We start from the raw sequence: 13847 nt of genomic DNA on the forward strand, positions 1-13847 counted from the left end.
AATACTAAAACATATAATAATTATCTCAAAAAAAAAACATATAATAATTTGAATAATAGATACTAGAAACAGCGTACAGAAATTTCCCTGTCTTTCTCTCTCTAAATTCGAAGGGGAAGCAGTAAGCATACTACCGCACCATTGATATAATATTATATGAAAAGGAAATAAGAAAAAGTTAAGAGACTAGTTGAACTATCTGCTTAAACTTTACAAAATCTGATTAAGACATGAAATAATAACTGAGGATAAGATATGATCAATTAGGCACATACTCCTCGAAAAGGGTAACACAAGGATTAGGATCATATTGCATAATATGAGCCGCTCGCTCGAACTCTTCCCTCAGAGTTTTTATTGTGAACTTGTCTACAACTCGACCAAGATCATGGGATGTCTCAAAGGGATCCTCTATGCATATTAGATGACGGTCATTTCCGATTCGCCTTGTCCAATCCTTTGCCCGCTTGCTGTAGTTAAGAGAGAAAAAGTGAATTTAGTAGCTAATAAAGTGAAGAAATGGAACAAAATACAAAAGAAACTATTTGAGTTATGTTGCTTGGATACTGCAGAAACATTTAGAGTTGAATAAATAAAACACCTATGGCAGCAGATATGACTACCAAGATGGATTTGGGTAAGTTGAAAAGTAATCAAGAAGGGTTTAAATTGTTATCTGGGCTTGTTTTCAGAACAAGATAAATATCGCGTATAATTTCAAACTTCATGAAATAATACAAGTGACGGGTATGATGAATTCCAACTTATATCTGACGCTGTCTAAGGTGCAGGCAGTGAATATGTATGTAGAATCTACTAATGTGAAGTCAAATGTATAGCTTTAAGTGAACACTCACCTTAGTATACTCCCAGTTCGAACAGATATGACGGCATTCATATAATCATGACGATGAGCCCAATAATCAAAGAATCCCCAGACTAGTTGAGCTATAGTTTCTTTGTTCCCTGCTCCAAATTCACGAAGGTTCTCAACTTTATCGAAGTAAGCACATTGAATATCATCAACGGTGACAGAATAAGTTGTGTCCATTTCCTGGAAAAAGTTAGGCAAATGTCTATTTAGTCAGTTGCACGAAGCTAAACACAAACAGAACATAGTGAACTTATGACGTCTTATAACGGGTACCCATTATTAGAGGTGGTATTCTACACGAGCCTCAAATTTAATAGATGTTAATTAGTGTATGTTCCGCTAAAAGTGAAATGAATAAGAGACATAACCAAACAGCAAAAAAGGCACATCAATGTGATATAGGACGATCCACAGCATAGGAGCGAGACACCTCCTTGTGAAAGTGTTAATAAGAAAGCCTAAAACCCTAAAATGCAGGAGGTAGCCTGAACACTACAACTGATTCAGCTAGGATCCTGGGTGTCCCCAGAGCTGTCATGGTCTTTCTGGATGACTACCCCCACAAGCCGACTGGTTAAGAAGATCTTCTGTACGCAGCAAGTGCTTTATAGTAAACAATTACATTAAGCACACAAGTCACAAAAACTATTGATCAACCCAAAGAACTAAAATTCATATATTTGTATTTGCACAAGCGTTCTATGTTCCATATTATATTGCTCAGCACAATATAACTTCTGCTCTCAAAACCAGTTAAGCTTTTGACTGCAACTTCTAAACACAAACAAACCCAAATTTGCACGCTGAAAGTTAAATGTGCTTACAAAAAGTGTAAACCAACTAAAGCTCATCCCCGAGTCTAAAAAATGGTGAGCCTCAAGGCATTTTACTTCGATAAGGCCATGGACCAAGGGTCAAGCCGTAAAATGCACAAGTTAATAAGGAAAAGTAAAAAAAATGTCTCATTCATAAAGTAAACAACAATTAGCTAGATCGTTTGCTACAACTATTAATTATCACAAGAATCTTATAAACCAAGTTTACCGAGTACTTTATACAAGGTGTAAAAAGAAGTAACTTGTAAGTTTTGATTGCACATTTTCAACAAAAAAAATTGTTTGAGGATAAAAAGGAGCGTCTGCAACGGTACAACAAACATCAAAGCAATACTGCTGTTGGACCAAATGTGTTTCAGCCTACTCATACGTCTATAAGCAAGCATATCAAGATAAGATGACGTTATGATACCAGGATAATGTCGTAATTATATTTAGAACAACAACCTTATAATTTTATAAATGGGTATTCGACAATATAACCCGCAAAGTTGGCATGGGGAAAAAGAACACATTCAGATAAAACCAATTAATTGAGCTTTTATAAGGCAAGTACAAGAACACTGCATACCTGTAAGCATGGGAGTATAGCAGGCTTTCGCTGTTGTAAAAAGTGGATGCACATAAGAACATAGCTGAAACAAAGAATTTAGAACAGTCAATTGTCAAGAACGTAGAAGCAAATTAATGATTCTAAATCAAATTTAGGAGAATGGAGTAAATCATATGCAAGTCCCAAACTCACGCATAGCTAGATAGGGTTCCTCTGTAAGTTTCATTGACTCCTCGTGACTTGGCCCAGTGCTTCACAATAAAAGCTAATTGTCGAAGTCTACCATCTATCTGTGCGTAATCCCTTAGGAGTTTTGTGTTGACAACAGCCAGAACATTATTCACGCATATGTCACATGAGAGTCCAGTTACAGGATCCATAAGCTTAACAATGGGAACTCTTGCACGTGTCAGTGCCTGTGACAGTTAAAAAGAAAAATGATTGATAAAAGCACAAAATAAAGCAATAAGGTATATATGGTATTAAGGAATTAATACATGATTTCCTGATTACGGATCATGTAACTCTTTATCCTTGTTGAAAAAATTCAGATAAGTTTCTTTGAACACTACTCAAAGAATGGAATCTGAAATATTCCTTGTTTCGGAACACAATTTAGGAAGGCGTGTTTGCAATTGAATATTTCAAAAAATTATATTTGAAATATATTAAGAATCTCATTACCACAAAGAGAAGACTAACCTGCACATTTTGGAGGTTATCAGATTCCAAAATTTCTGCCAACTTAAGCAAAAGCTCGGACTTGTTAATATCATTATCCTCGATTGCAAGACACACATCAATATCACTTTTTAGAACTCCAAATTGATTAGCACATGAACCATAAAGATACAACTGTGCTCTAGGCCATTCTTTGACAACTAATTTCTCAAGTGACGTCAATAGCTGCTTCTGCTTGGCCTTTTCTTCCTCGGGTGGTACTAGAGATTCAAAAATATCAAGGAGAGGAGAATTCAGTCTATTTATATCATTGCGACATTCGATCTCTTTCCTATTATTTCTCATTCGCTGAGGAGGTACCCATAGGCCTCTAGATTGCTGGTGAATAAAAATAACAACCAAAATAAGTAAGAGAAAAACTAAGAAATGTCAAACACATATATAAAATATAAAACTAATTTCATAATTGTACAAATATATAATTAACTACAAGACCACGGTCCACTATATTTTTTATTTTTTTTTGAAAATTTGAATTTATATTACGGTCCACTATATTGTGCACAAAGGAAAACATGCATACCAACCATACATTTTCTTTCTCGGAAACAAATAGAAAGGGTTAAGCAGATCAAGCATATAATATAATGTTTATCAAAGTTACGCACCAGAAGCTGAGATCCTTTTACTCATATTTTGATAGGATAAACATATAGTCTATAGAATACAGATAATAGATATGGATCCTAATTTACTCCTATTCATATATAGAGTAACAAACTGTTTCTAAATCCCCACTAGGGACCATTAGAGGGTAAAGAAGATGTTTATGGAAACTTCGTCACAGAAGTTAAACCAATAACCTTGTTATAATTTTTTTCAACATTTCAATTTCTCATTTATGAAATTAAAAATAGCAACCATTATTTTTGCAGTCCGTAGAGCAACTAAAGGGTTAAGGAATTAATGCTTTCTCATAAACGTAAATGGGTCTATCTTATTAAATGCCAGTTGACATGTTCAACAAAAGAATGCATTCAAAGTGCACAACAATGAGAAGACAAATAACAGTTCCCGGTAATATATTTGCTTGATATACATATATTAAATGGATAGCATAAAGGAGATGCAATTATTTCTTAGAATCTTAGGCACCTAGGTCCTTCTCTAATTGACCAGACTTCTTTTACTTAAGTTAAATTCTTAACAAATGTATTTTAATAAAGTACACAATAAGCCCGAAAATAACTCCACTCAATCAATGCTACGAAAAATCTTTAGACAAATTTGATTGCTAAAAGATCGAGCATAAACAATGTGCAGCAGCGTGAGAAAGCATATCTCAACGACACTATCAGTGGAAGGAGCCCTAGAACATGTGGGGAAGATGGTTTACAAAGATCAGTTCTTCCTTCAAAACTTTAAAGTAGCCAAAGATAAGAACTGTGAGCATATTTATTATGCATTAGAACATAAAGAGGATAACCTACACATCCACACTTCTAGATTACATATAAATGGTGTTATAGTTCTTATCTACGTAAAAGCACCAGAACATGCAGACAATTTAGTGGCTCTTAGTCTGTTAGGAATCAAGAAACATTAATTCCACAACAAATGGGACAATAGTTGTAGTTAATATCAATTAGTACAATAAAAGCGTATATTAGGGTTTATTTGGTAACTTCCAGAAATATTAATTTATGACTTGATGACTCACCTTCACTAAAAGACAAAAATATTCAAAGTTTGACTACAATCTGGACCGTTCTTTTACCTGAGTGAGCCATCATGTTATAAATTAAGTCAAGATCTTTTGTACACTTACCAATTTTCATGATCGGTTAAGTTGGCTATGATGTAAGTATTTAGTAGTTTCATGCTTCACTCACATCTTTGTGCTCATTATTAGGTTTCTTTGAACAGTAGATTCTCCCCTTAGTTTTGTTTTTACGAAGCTAATGGTGTCATGTACTTATATTTGCACCATTACGAAACAAAAATGAGGATATTGTTCTGAATTCAGATGTGAAATTCCATTATGAAGTGACAATCCAAAGCAATTCATGTTACAACTCTCAGAGTGATAATTAAAATGATGAATATGATATTAGGTACCTTACTTCATTTTCTTTTCTACAGCATACTAGTTTCCGACTTCTTTAAACTTCTACGAACTAATCAATACACTGAACATGAACAAGCTTCCCAATTTATCATTCCCGTAGTATATTCAAGACATAGCCACTACAAACAACGTGGTTTATATTGAAACCCTACTCAAAGTTCAAACAGACCTAATTAGAAATATATAACTTCGACCTGACTTAACAAAATAGCGGGAGCGGGCCATGTAAGTTCGCAGATAAAGTATTAATTACTCACTACACAAAAAAACATATATCTTTAGAATAAAAGTTCTTAAATGAAGCATCAATCATATAACTTGAAAGGTACTGCAACTCAAAGACCAAAAGTTTACCTTATCATTAGAGTTATTATCTTGTCGTCTCATATCGTTCTTTTTCTCATATCTGTCTTTAAGTGCCAAAGAACCCATGAACTTCTCAGCCAAATCGTTCTCTTCTCGCCCACCAATCCGCTGATCTCTTCTCTTATTCTCCTGCCTCACTAACCCAGAATTTCCATAGTCTTCTACAACTCCACGGTGCAATTTCGCTAGAGATTCTTCAATGTCCGAAGCTGGAACTGAGTGCAGTTTACTTCCTTGAGGAGGACCAGGATGATCAACTTGTCTGCTAAGACCACCTTGAATTCCAACATTCCCATTTGATTGTCTCCTCAAAATCCCATCTCCATCTTCATGAACCTGATAAGGTCGGCCGTTATTTAACTCCCCATTAACTCTACCTTCCTTCTTAGCAAAACCAGGTGGATCTCTCCTTGGTTCAAGCACTGGATGTGATCTCTCAAAATGTTGTTGTCTTCCATACCCATTTCCACTTCCAACTCCTCTTCCTTGATCATGAAACAAGCTATTGTTTCCTTGATGACTCTGGGAATTCATCAACTGGTGATCAAGTTCCCGGTTTTGTGAAAAATTAGGTCGGATTTCATCAAAATTAGGTCTTCCATTTAATCCAAACACTTCCCGATCCCTTTGAAGCCATAATTGACTGTCCAGACTTAGCCTATCAACTGACGGATTCTGATTCTGTAAACCCTCGCGATTTCTAAGATCACAAGGCAAAGATCCAAACATCATCATACTCTTCTCCTCTTGCTGCTGCTGCTGCTGTCGCTGCTGCTGATGAAGCTGGTGGAGATGTTGTTGATGCTGATGACTAGAATTACCAGTAATCGATGGATTACCTAAAAGCCCTAATCGGTACAGTTCATCAGGGAGGATGGGATGCTTACCAGGAAAATCTGAAGTAGGAGGTGGTGATAAACCAGGTAAAGTCCACGGATTTGGAGGAAACCCAGGGTGCAGATGAGAATGATTATGATTATTACTAGTTTGATTAGATAACCATTGAGGAAGAGGCGGATGTGAATCTTGACCATTAGATTGCCATGGCGGGAAGTGAACGCTAGGGCCAACAACAGCAACAGCAGGATCAAGATGATTCTGGTGACTATGGAGAAGAAAGGTAGGGTTTTCTGAAGGTGCAGTTTGAGATTGGTGGGGTTTTTGAAGTAATTGAAGGAGAAATTGACCGCCGGAATTTGCAGACGGTGGTGGAGGACCTTCTTGTCCTCCTCCTCCGCCGCCGCTCATGGTGGTTGTTGATTGAGAGAGAATCGAAGTTGGTTGGGAGAAGTTCAGAAGTGGTGAAGACCTGCAGAAAGGGTGTAAAGTACTAAACCGATTCCTATTTTCTAAAGAATATACTACTCCATATAAACCGAGTTGTTCACAAGTACTAAAACCGATTTCTTGTTAAAGAAGGATTTGTTTTCTAAAAGGAAATCAGAAATTTGATTTTGTTTGTTATAATTATTTAGGATTTAGAATTGATTAGTTTTTTTACTTTCTATTTTGAAAATTAATAGTCAACATTTTATGTGCCAATGTGGTAAAATTGGTAGCAATGTAAATAATTAGATGTTTCCTATGGGAACAAAATAACCTAATAATATTCATATTTTACATTATTTTTGTCATAGATGTTGTAATTTATTAAGGTACAACTTTATCATGTGGCTAGAAGAAAATAAAAATAAGAAAGTAATTTATGAAAAATATTCTTTGATTCTATGAATATAACAAAAAATCTTTTTTTAGTGGCAATAACTAGACAATATATAAATATTAAGGATGAAAGATCAGTTGTTGAACCGTGGTTTGGTTTCCTAATCATGCCTCATCGAAAAAGTGTTTTTCAACAAAAATAAAATCCAAAAGGTATTCAACAAAAATATTTGCATTTATGATTTTGAGATATATATAAAAATTATAATTTTTTAGTTCTTAGTCTAAAAATCTACACCTAAATACATATTTAGTCCACACTAATATTAATATAGGGTTTTAAGTCAAGATAATAATTATAATAGATATCTTGTGCAAATATACCCCATCTCTATTAGAAAAAACAGATCTCTGTGATTTCTATTTAATCATAATACCTATTATAAACTTTTATATAAGAAAAAACTCACTTTTGAAAACCAATCCCCAAAGATCCCTTTCCTTTTATTTCTCAAATTTTCTGTCTCCAATCTTCTATCCCATAACCATCACCCTCTTTCTGTCTCTCTAAAAGTAAAAGGGAAATCCTAAATGTAAAAAAAAAATCTTTGACAAGATTCTTAACAAAATGCTAAGTGAACGGTTCCGATCAAAGTCAAACTTTGATCAACTTTTGTCTTTTAGTGAAAATGAGTCATTAAGTCAAGAATTTTGTCAAGGACTTTGTACATGTAGCACTCCCGAAACTAAAAACCCCCTTCCATAACCGAATGGAGAAACTTTCCTCCATGACCGAATAGTGAAGACAACAACCACCATCGAAAACCACCCTCGTTTCTCCACCAATATTTCTATATTATTTTATGGCCAGCGCTTTGGGGAAAGCTAAATAGTTTCCGGGGTGTGAAATTTTAAAGGGAATATGTAGAATTTTAGAGATTTTCCGGGGAAATAAATTTTAAGGGGAAATAAAAAAAAGCACTCCACCTCACCTTAATCTATCTCCACCTCACCTCACTCTCTCTCCACCTCACCTCACTCTATCTCCACCTCACCTCACTCTCTCTCCACCTCACCTCATTGTCTTCTCCGATTTGGTCGCCGGCCGAAAAATTTTCCGGCCGGCGACCATTAAAAAAAAAAAAAAATTTCACACTCTCTCTCTCTAGAAACTCCGGCGAAGGGGTTTCCCTTCGCCGGAGTTTCTAGAGAGAGAGAGAGTGAAAAATTTTTTTTTTTTTTTTTTTTTAATGGTCGCCGGCCGGAAAATTTTCCGGCCGGCGACCTAATCGGTGAAGATAGAGGTGAGGTGGAGAGAGATCGAGGTGAGGTGGAGAAGTATTTTGCTTTCCCCCTAAATAAAATTGTCAAACAAAATTGACCAATTTTTGACCAAGTCTTCACACCCCGGAAACTTTTTAGCTTTCCCCAAAGCGCTGGCCTATTTTATTTAGATTTTTTTCGATTGAATTCAAGCTTACTATTCGTTTCGTAATACACACGTTATTTAGTATAAATTATGTATATTTTGATACAACAAAACACATTTAGTATAGTTAAGGTATGTCTAGATGTCAATGTTACAACGTTTTTCTGTTTATTAATTCTTGTTTTATTTCATAAATAACGCATAATTTATTGTTAAAGTTTCATATTTCATTTCATTTTTTATATGTGTTATACATAATACATTATGTATCAACAATGTTTCTTCTATATGTGGGTAATAGGGTCCAAAAGAAAAAAGGAGTAAAAAAAATACTGAGAAAATTGGACCGTAAATCTTTTTAAATTTAATTTTGGGCCTAAAATCTATGGACCCTAAAAATTAACAGTATTGTAAATTTGTGAATTATTTAAGAAAATATCTACTTACAATCAGCAACAAAGAAAAAGAAACTAGAATAAACTAGAAAATTCTTCGACTTCTCAACACACTTTTTGTACTTTGGTTTTCCAGTATAACCCAAAACAAACATCCTTGTAGCCCCCTAGCTCAATGGATTTTGGGCGTCCCTAGCAAGGACATTTTTGGTGTGAGATAAAGGTCTGGATATATTTTGGGAAGGAAAGAAATCATTTGAAAATGTTATGGGTTATTTGTCTCTAATAATAGGACCAGCCCCATAATGAATGGTGATGTGGACGACTCTCATCAAATGGGTCATACTTCTTTCCGTATGGTCATTATAGAAATTGTCCACATCAACATTTGGTGTATGTTCGGCCCCATTTTTGGATCCAAGGAGTAATATTTTTCAAAATCAAATACCCTTTGAAGTTTTCAACAAAAAAAAAAAAAAAAAATACCCTTTGAAGTTTGAACTAGAGGTAGTAGTTGGAAGCGTGAGGCCTAGCTGTACACAGAGAGTTGGTGGCCTGGTGTCTTCCTTTTCTCCCAAGTCCCGCCCATAGCTTATTGACAAAAGGATTATAGTGAAATAGGTTTAGTGTCATATATACAATTTTTTTATCACAAATCCGTTGTAGTCTAGTTGGTCAGGATACTTGGCTCTCACCCGAGAGACCCGGGTTCAAGTCCCGGCAACGGAAAACTTTTTTGTAGTTCAACAAAAAAAAAAATAACTCATTGATATTTTTATTATTATTACCTCAACAAGTAAGAAATTCTTCAACAATAAAAAGGAATTAAGTAATTAACCATCTAATACAAGAATTTTTTTTTTCTTCTTGTAATTTTGTGAAAAGAAGCTTCTTTTCCAATTGTGTTTTTTCAATTAGTGGGCTACATGTTCAACAAAAAAAAAAAATTAGTGGGCTACAAGATAACAAATATTTACATTATATTTTGTTATGTTTACGTGTTCAAGTGAAAATTTTGTTTCTTTAACAAAAAAAAAAGACGAAAATTTTGTTATGTTTTTGTCATACATGGTAAATAACACAGCTTAGCCATAAATAATATGCGTCCTGATTTATTTATTTTTGTTGAAAGAAGATGTGTCCTGATACTAAACAAATATTTGTAAGATAAAAACGTTTCTCACACAATAACATCAGATCATAACTTTGTCACACTTAAATTAGCTAGCTAATTAGAGATTATCTATATGGTAGATTGGTAAAACTCATTAAAAGGTAAGTAAGATCTTGATATTTATAAAGATTTGTGGATTATAGACTAATCGAAATACTATGTACAAACAAATAAAAAACAAATCGAACCACAAAGTAGACAATAAATTACAAATTTTAAGTAATTTTTGCTTCAAGTAGATACACACAATTTGAGGATAGTAGAAATCCATGGAGAAATTTTGGTAAAGAATATCAAATGATGAAATCTTTCATATATCCCAACATAGCCAAATGTCTCTTAGGATCAATATAATCAACCAAATGAAAACCATAATCACTAAAATGAGCAGTTACTTGAACTCCATTTGTAATCAACATTCTCACAAATTCCATCTGACGATCTAATAATGGGTCCCCTTCGAACCCTCTAACCAAACACCTAGGTAATTTTTTCACATTCATATAATCAGCTCCATTCACCATTGGATTAAAATACTCATGATCACGATCTGATCCAACGGGTAATGCTAACTCTACTGTTAAATCAATTACTGAACTTGGAAGTACTGAATCATTTATCAAATTTGTTTCTGACTGGGTTTCTTTGGTTCCAGTGAAAAAGGGTTGGTTTAGAATTAATCCGGATAGCTTAACCGGTTCTGTATCCAAATTTAGTGCACGTAATGCAGTGTAATAAGCAATTGTAGCACCAGTGCTAGAACCCATAATATAAACCCTAGAAAAATCTGCATAATCTTTTAGCCATTGTTCACCATTTGCTTCATCTGCTTGTTTCTTGATCCAAGTGATGGCTTCTTCGCCGTCTTCGTATGCTGCTGGAAGTTTATTTTCGGGTGCAAGACGATATTCAACTGACACAACGATCGTGAGTAATTCACTAGCAAAACGTGCACATGGCTCGTTATCTAAGACAGTATCCACGCTAAACATGACCATTGACCCAGAATGAAAGAAAAGTATGATAGGTAATCTAGCCACATCTGTATCATTTGAAGGTAACTTTGTGGGTCTGTAAATCCTAACCCAGGTTTTCTTATCTTTATTTAAAGTTATGTCTTTGGTGACAACAGACTCACCGTGAATTGGATTATCGCCTGTAGGTGGGACAATAGGGAGACAACTTAGTCGAGTTAACGTGCCATCCGGGTTGGAGGCGATTTTCATAATATCATAAGGACACGTGGATGATGCTTTCATGGATCCATCATTGTTTTTTTCTTTCGGGTCTTGTTCGTAACTCGATATTGTTGGTTTTTCTTTCAATTCATCATCTGTTCTGAATGCCTGCATTTTCTAATAATGTGTTTGACACAAAAATTGATTGTGATAGATAGTTGATATTTTCAGCTCTGCTCTTAGGTTTTATTTGTTTTTATCTTTTGGAAGTTGTGTGATTTGGAGAATTCAATGGCCATTCATACAATTGGATGGTTTAAGAACGTTCCCTCTATGCTAGAAATAACCAACATTTTTGGATATGGACTTTAATGTAGGATTTGATTGACTATTTCTATCCCAAAAGAATTAGTCTAACTTTTGTTGCTAAAAAAAAAAATAAAAACATAAAAATAAAAAAACAAAGATAAATCTCAAGATATTATAAAAATAAATTTCCAATATAGCTACTACTTGGGTTAAGTAATAACCCTTGCTAGTTCAACAAAAAAAAAAGTAATAACCCTTGCTTTTATGCGGGGAGGAGGACACCACATACACAGATAAACCTAAAAAAAGAGGACATAGAATATTGGCAATGGAGTGGTTGAGATAGATCAAAGAGAGAATTGAGGCTCAAGAAAGAATCCTTATTCGTGACGTTTTATCCACAATACCAACTCAGTCATTAGTTTGGTTTTTTTTTTTGTTGAACTCAGTCATTAGTTTGGATAGTTGCCTATTCGTCTTCCCATTAAAGAAACTTAAACAACTTTTTAAAGTTATTTTCTATTATACGGTCTCTTAGTTTATGATCGATTTCTATTGACTCTTACATTAAAATATGATTTTTTGAATATGCCCCCCTTTCTAACTATGTGTTTTCTCGCCACCGTCTGAATCCCTATTATTTTCATCAAACGTTCTATTCAAATAATATTTTCAAAAATTTTAATAGCAAAGTATTTTTTTTGTCTTGTGTTCTTCCATCCTTTCATCTCTCTATCTTTAACCCCTATCTTCTCTCCTTTATCTCTTTATCCATTTTTTCCTCTCATGGATCCTCTCTTATTATACCCTATTAACTCATAAATATTTTCACCCAACAACACAACACCTCTTCATCACGAAGAACAACCCTTTTATCTCAAATCTAAGACAAATTAGACGAACCTGTTGCGTGTACAAAATTATTAGTTACTAATAACAATCAAACCCATGCCTTGAACTGGGAAAGGCTTCAAAACTCAAGGTGCAATCTAACAACAAATGATTCAGATTTAAGACCAATAACCAATATTTTTAATTATAATTTTATCAGGGTCGAAGGCAACATAAGTTTTTAGCCGTAAGCACGAATATTGATTAATTAGCGAGGGAAAACCAAATCCTTAATTTCTCGCATGGAATTCAAGGGATGAATTCCCCATGTAAATCCTTGTTGAAATTCAGTGGGTATCAAATCCTTTTATCTCAGTATTGTCGTTAATTCCTCGTGGGATTATCATAGGTTAATCGCTTAAATCCCTCATCGAACTTTCAATGTTTTGAGTCCCTTAAATCCAACCGTGGATGAGTCCGTGAAAGGATTTGTCATCCAAGTTGAATACTTGCTAAATCCTAAAGACGAGAGATACGAGAAAATATTTTGGGATTTAATATGGGGGAGAAAATTAAAATCATCTGTTTTCCTTCTTTGTTATAAGATGATGGAGAATCTAGATAAAAGAAGTTATTTAAATAAACTTTTTTTCAATTTTGTTCTGGGAGACTAGGAATGAAAGTGATGAAGATCAAAGAGTGAGAATGTTTAAAAGGAAATAAGATAGATGACAAGAGAAAGAAAAAGGGTGCCTCTATAGGCGCCTCCCCAAATTGCTATTGGGGCCTCTCAAAAGGAGTTGACCGTCCGACCACTTTAGGCGCCTCCCACTCGGACTGATTAGTCCGAGGCCCAAAGTATGTTCTCGAAATGGCCCAGCCCGAGATCATTCGGACTACCCAGTCCGATTTGTCTCGGACTGGGCTAGTTCGAGCCTTTGCTTTGACCCACGGACTGGAACAGTCCGGAAGCTAATGATTAGCCATTCCGTGAATCTTGAAGCTTGAAGGCATGAAGTACTGGGCGTTCATGGGGGAAGTCTGTGTCATTAAATTTTTAGTGGAGTACCAATTCTCCTTGGTAAAGGTAGCAACAACAATCTAATACTACTAATTTCATTGATTTGTCTCTTTAAGCTTTCTTGTTAGATAGATCACTAGAAAGAAGAATTTAGTTTATTCTCTCTCTCTCTCTAAAACTCTCTTTCTCTCTAGTCAGTAATCGTTCTTCCATGGTCGTGATTTTGTTAGTGTGTGAACAAATCCAAGAAGCACTTGTAAAAATTATCAAAGCATCAATTTTTTCCATAGCTGGTTCTAGGGTTTTAGGATTTGAAATATCACCAATTAATAACAAAGGATGGATCAATTGCTTATTCTGATCTAACCAAACCACTAACCTCAAATTTGATTAATATTTCTTTCAAGAAC

At 34.7% G+C, this 13847-nt stretch overlaps 2 protein-coding genes and 1 non-coding gene across 3 annotated transcripts; 1 reads left to right on the top strand and 2 right to left on the bottom strand.

The window, feature by feature from the left end:
- Positions 1-5: 5 nt before the first annotated feature.
- On the bottom strand, positions 6-7097 carry LOC147534430 (Nucleotidyltransferase family protein). The gene is made up of 6 exons (XM_086646622.1): positions 5427-7097; positions 2966-3322; positions 2456-2679; positions 2282-2345; positions 858-1054; positions 6-470 (listed from the first exon to the last, which is right to left on the bottom strand). The coding sequence occupies exons 1-6, from the start codon at positions 6684-6686 to the stop codon at positions 260-262; spliced, it is 2313 nt and encodes a 770-aa protein (XP_086502748.1). The 5' UTR covers positions 6687-7097; the 3' UTR covers positions 6-259.
- A 2483-nt stretch (positions 7098-9580) lies between these two features.
- Positions 9581-9653, top strand: TRNAE-CUC (transfer RNA glutamic acid (anticodon CUC)). The gene has a single exon. It is a non-coding gene; the product is annotated as a tRNA-Glu (tRNA).
- Positions 9654-10185: 532 nt separating this feature from the next.
- On the bottom strand, positions 10186-11490 carry LOC147534432 (alpha/beta-Hydrolases superfamily protein). The gene has a single exon (XM_086645112.1). It carries the CDS (start codon positions 11448-11450, stop codon positions 10392-10394), a length of 1059 nt encoding a protein of 352 aa, XP_086501238.1. The 5' UTR covers positions 11451-11490; the 3' UTR covers positions 10186-10391.
- Between the last annotated feature and the right edge of the window lie 2357 nt (positions 11491-13847).

This window comes from Eschscholzia californica, unplaced genomic scaffold (genome assembly GCF_041429995.1).
Source record: "Eschscholzia californica isolate CP2 unplaced genomic scaffold, dmEscCali1.0.p SCAF_6, whole genome shotgun sequence".
Lineage (NCBI taxonomy): Eukaryota > Viridiplantae > Streptophyta > Magnoliopsida > Ranunculales > Papaveraceae > Eschscholzia > Eschscholzia californica.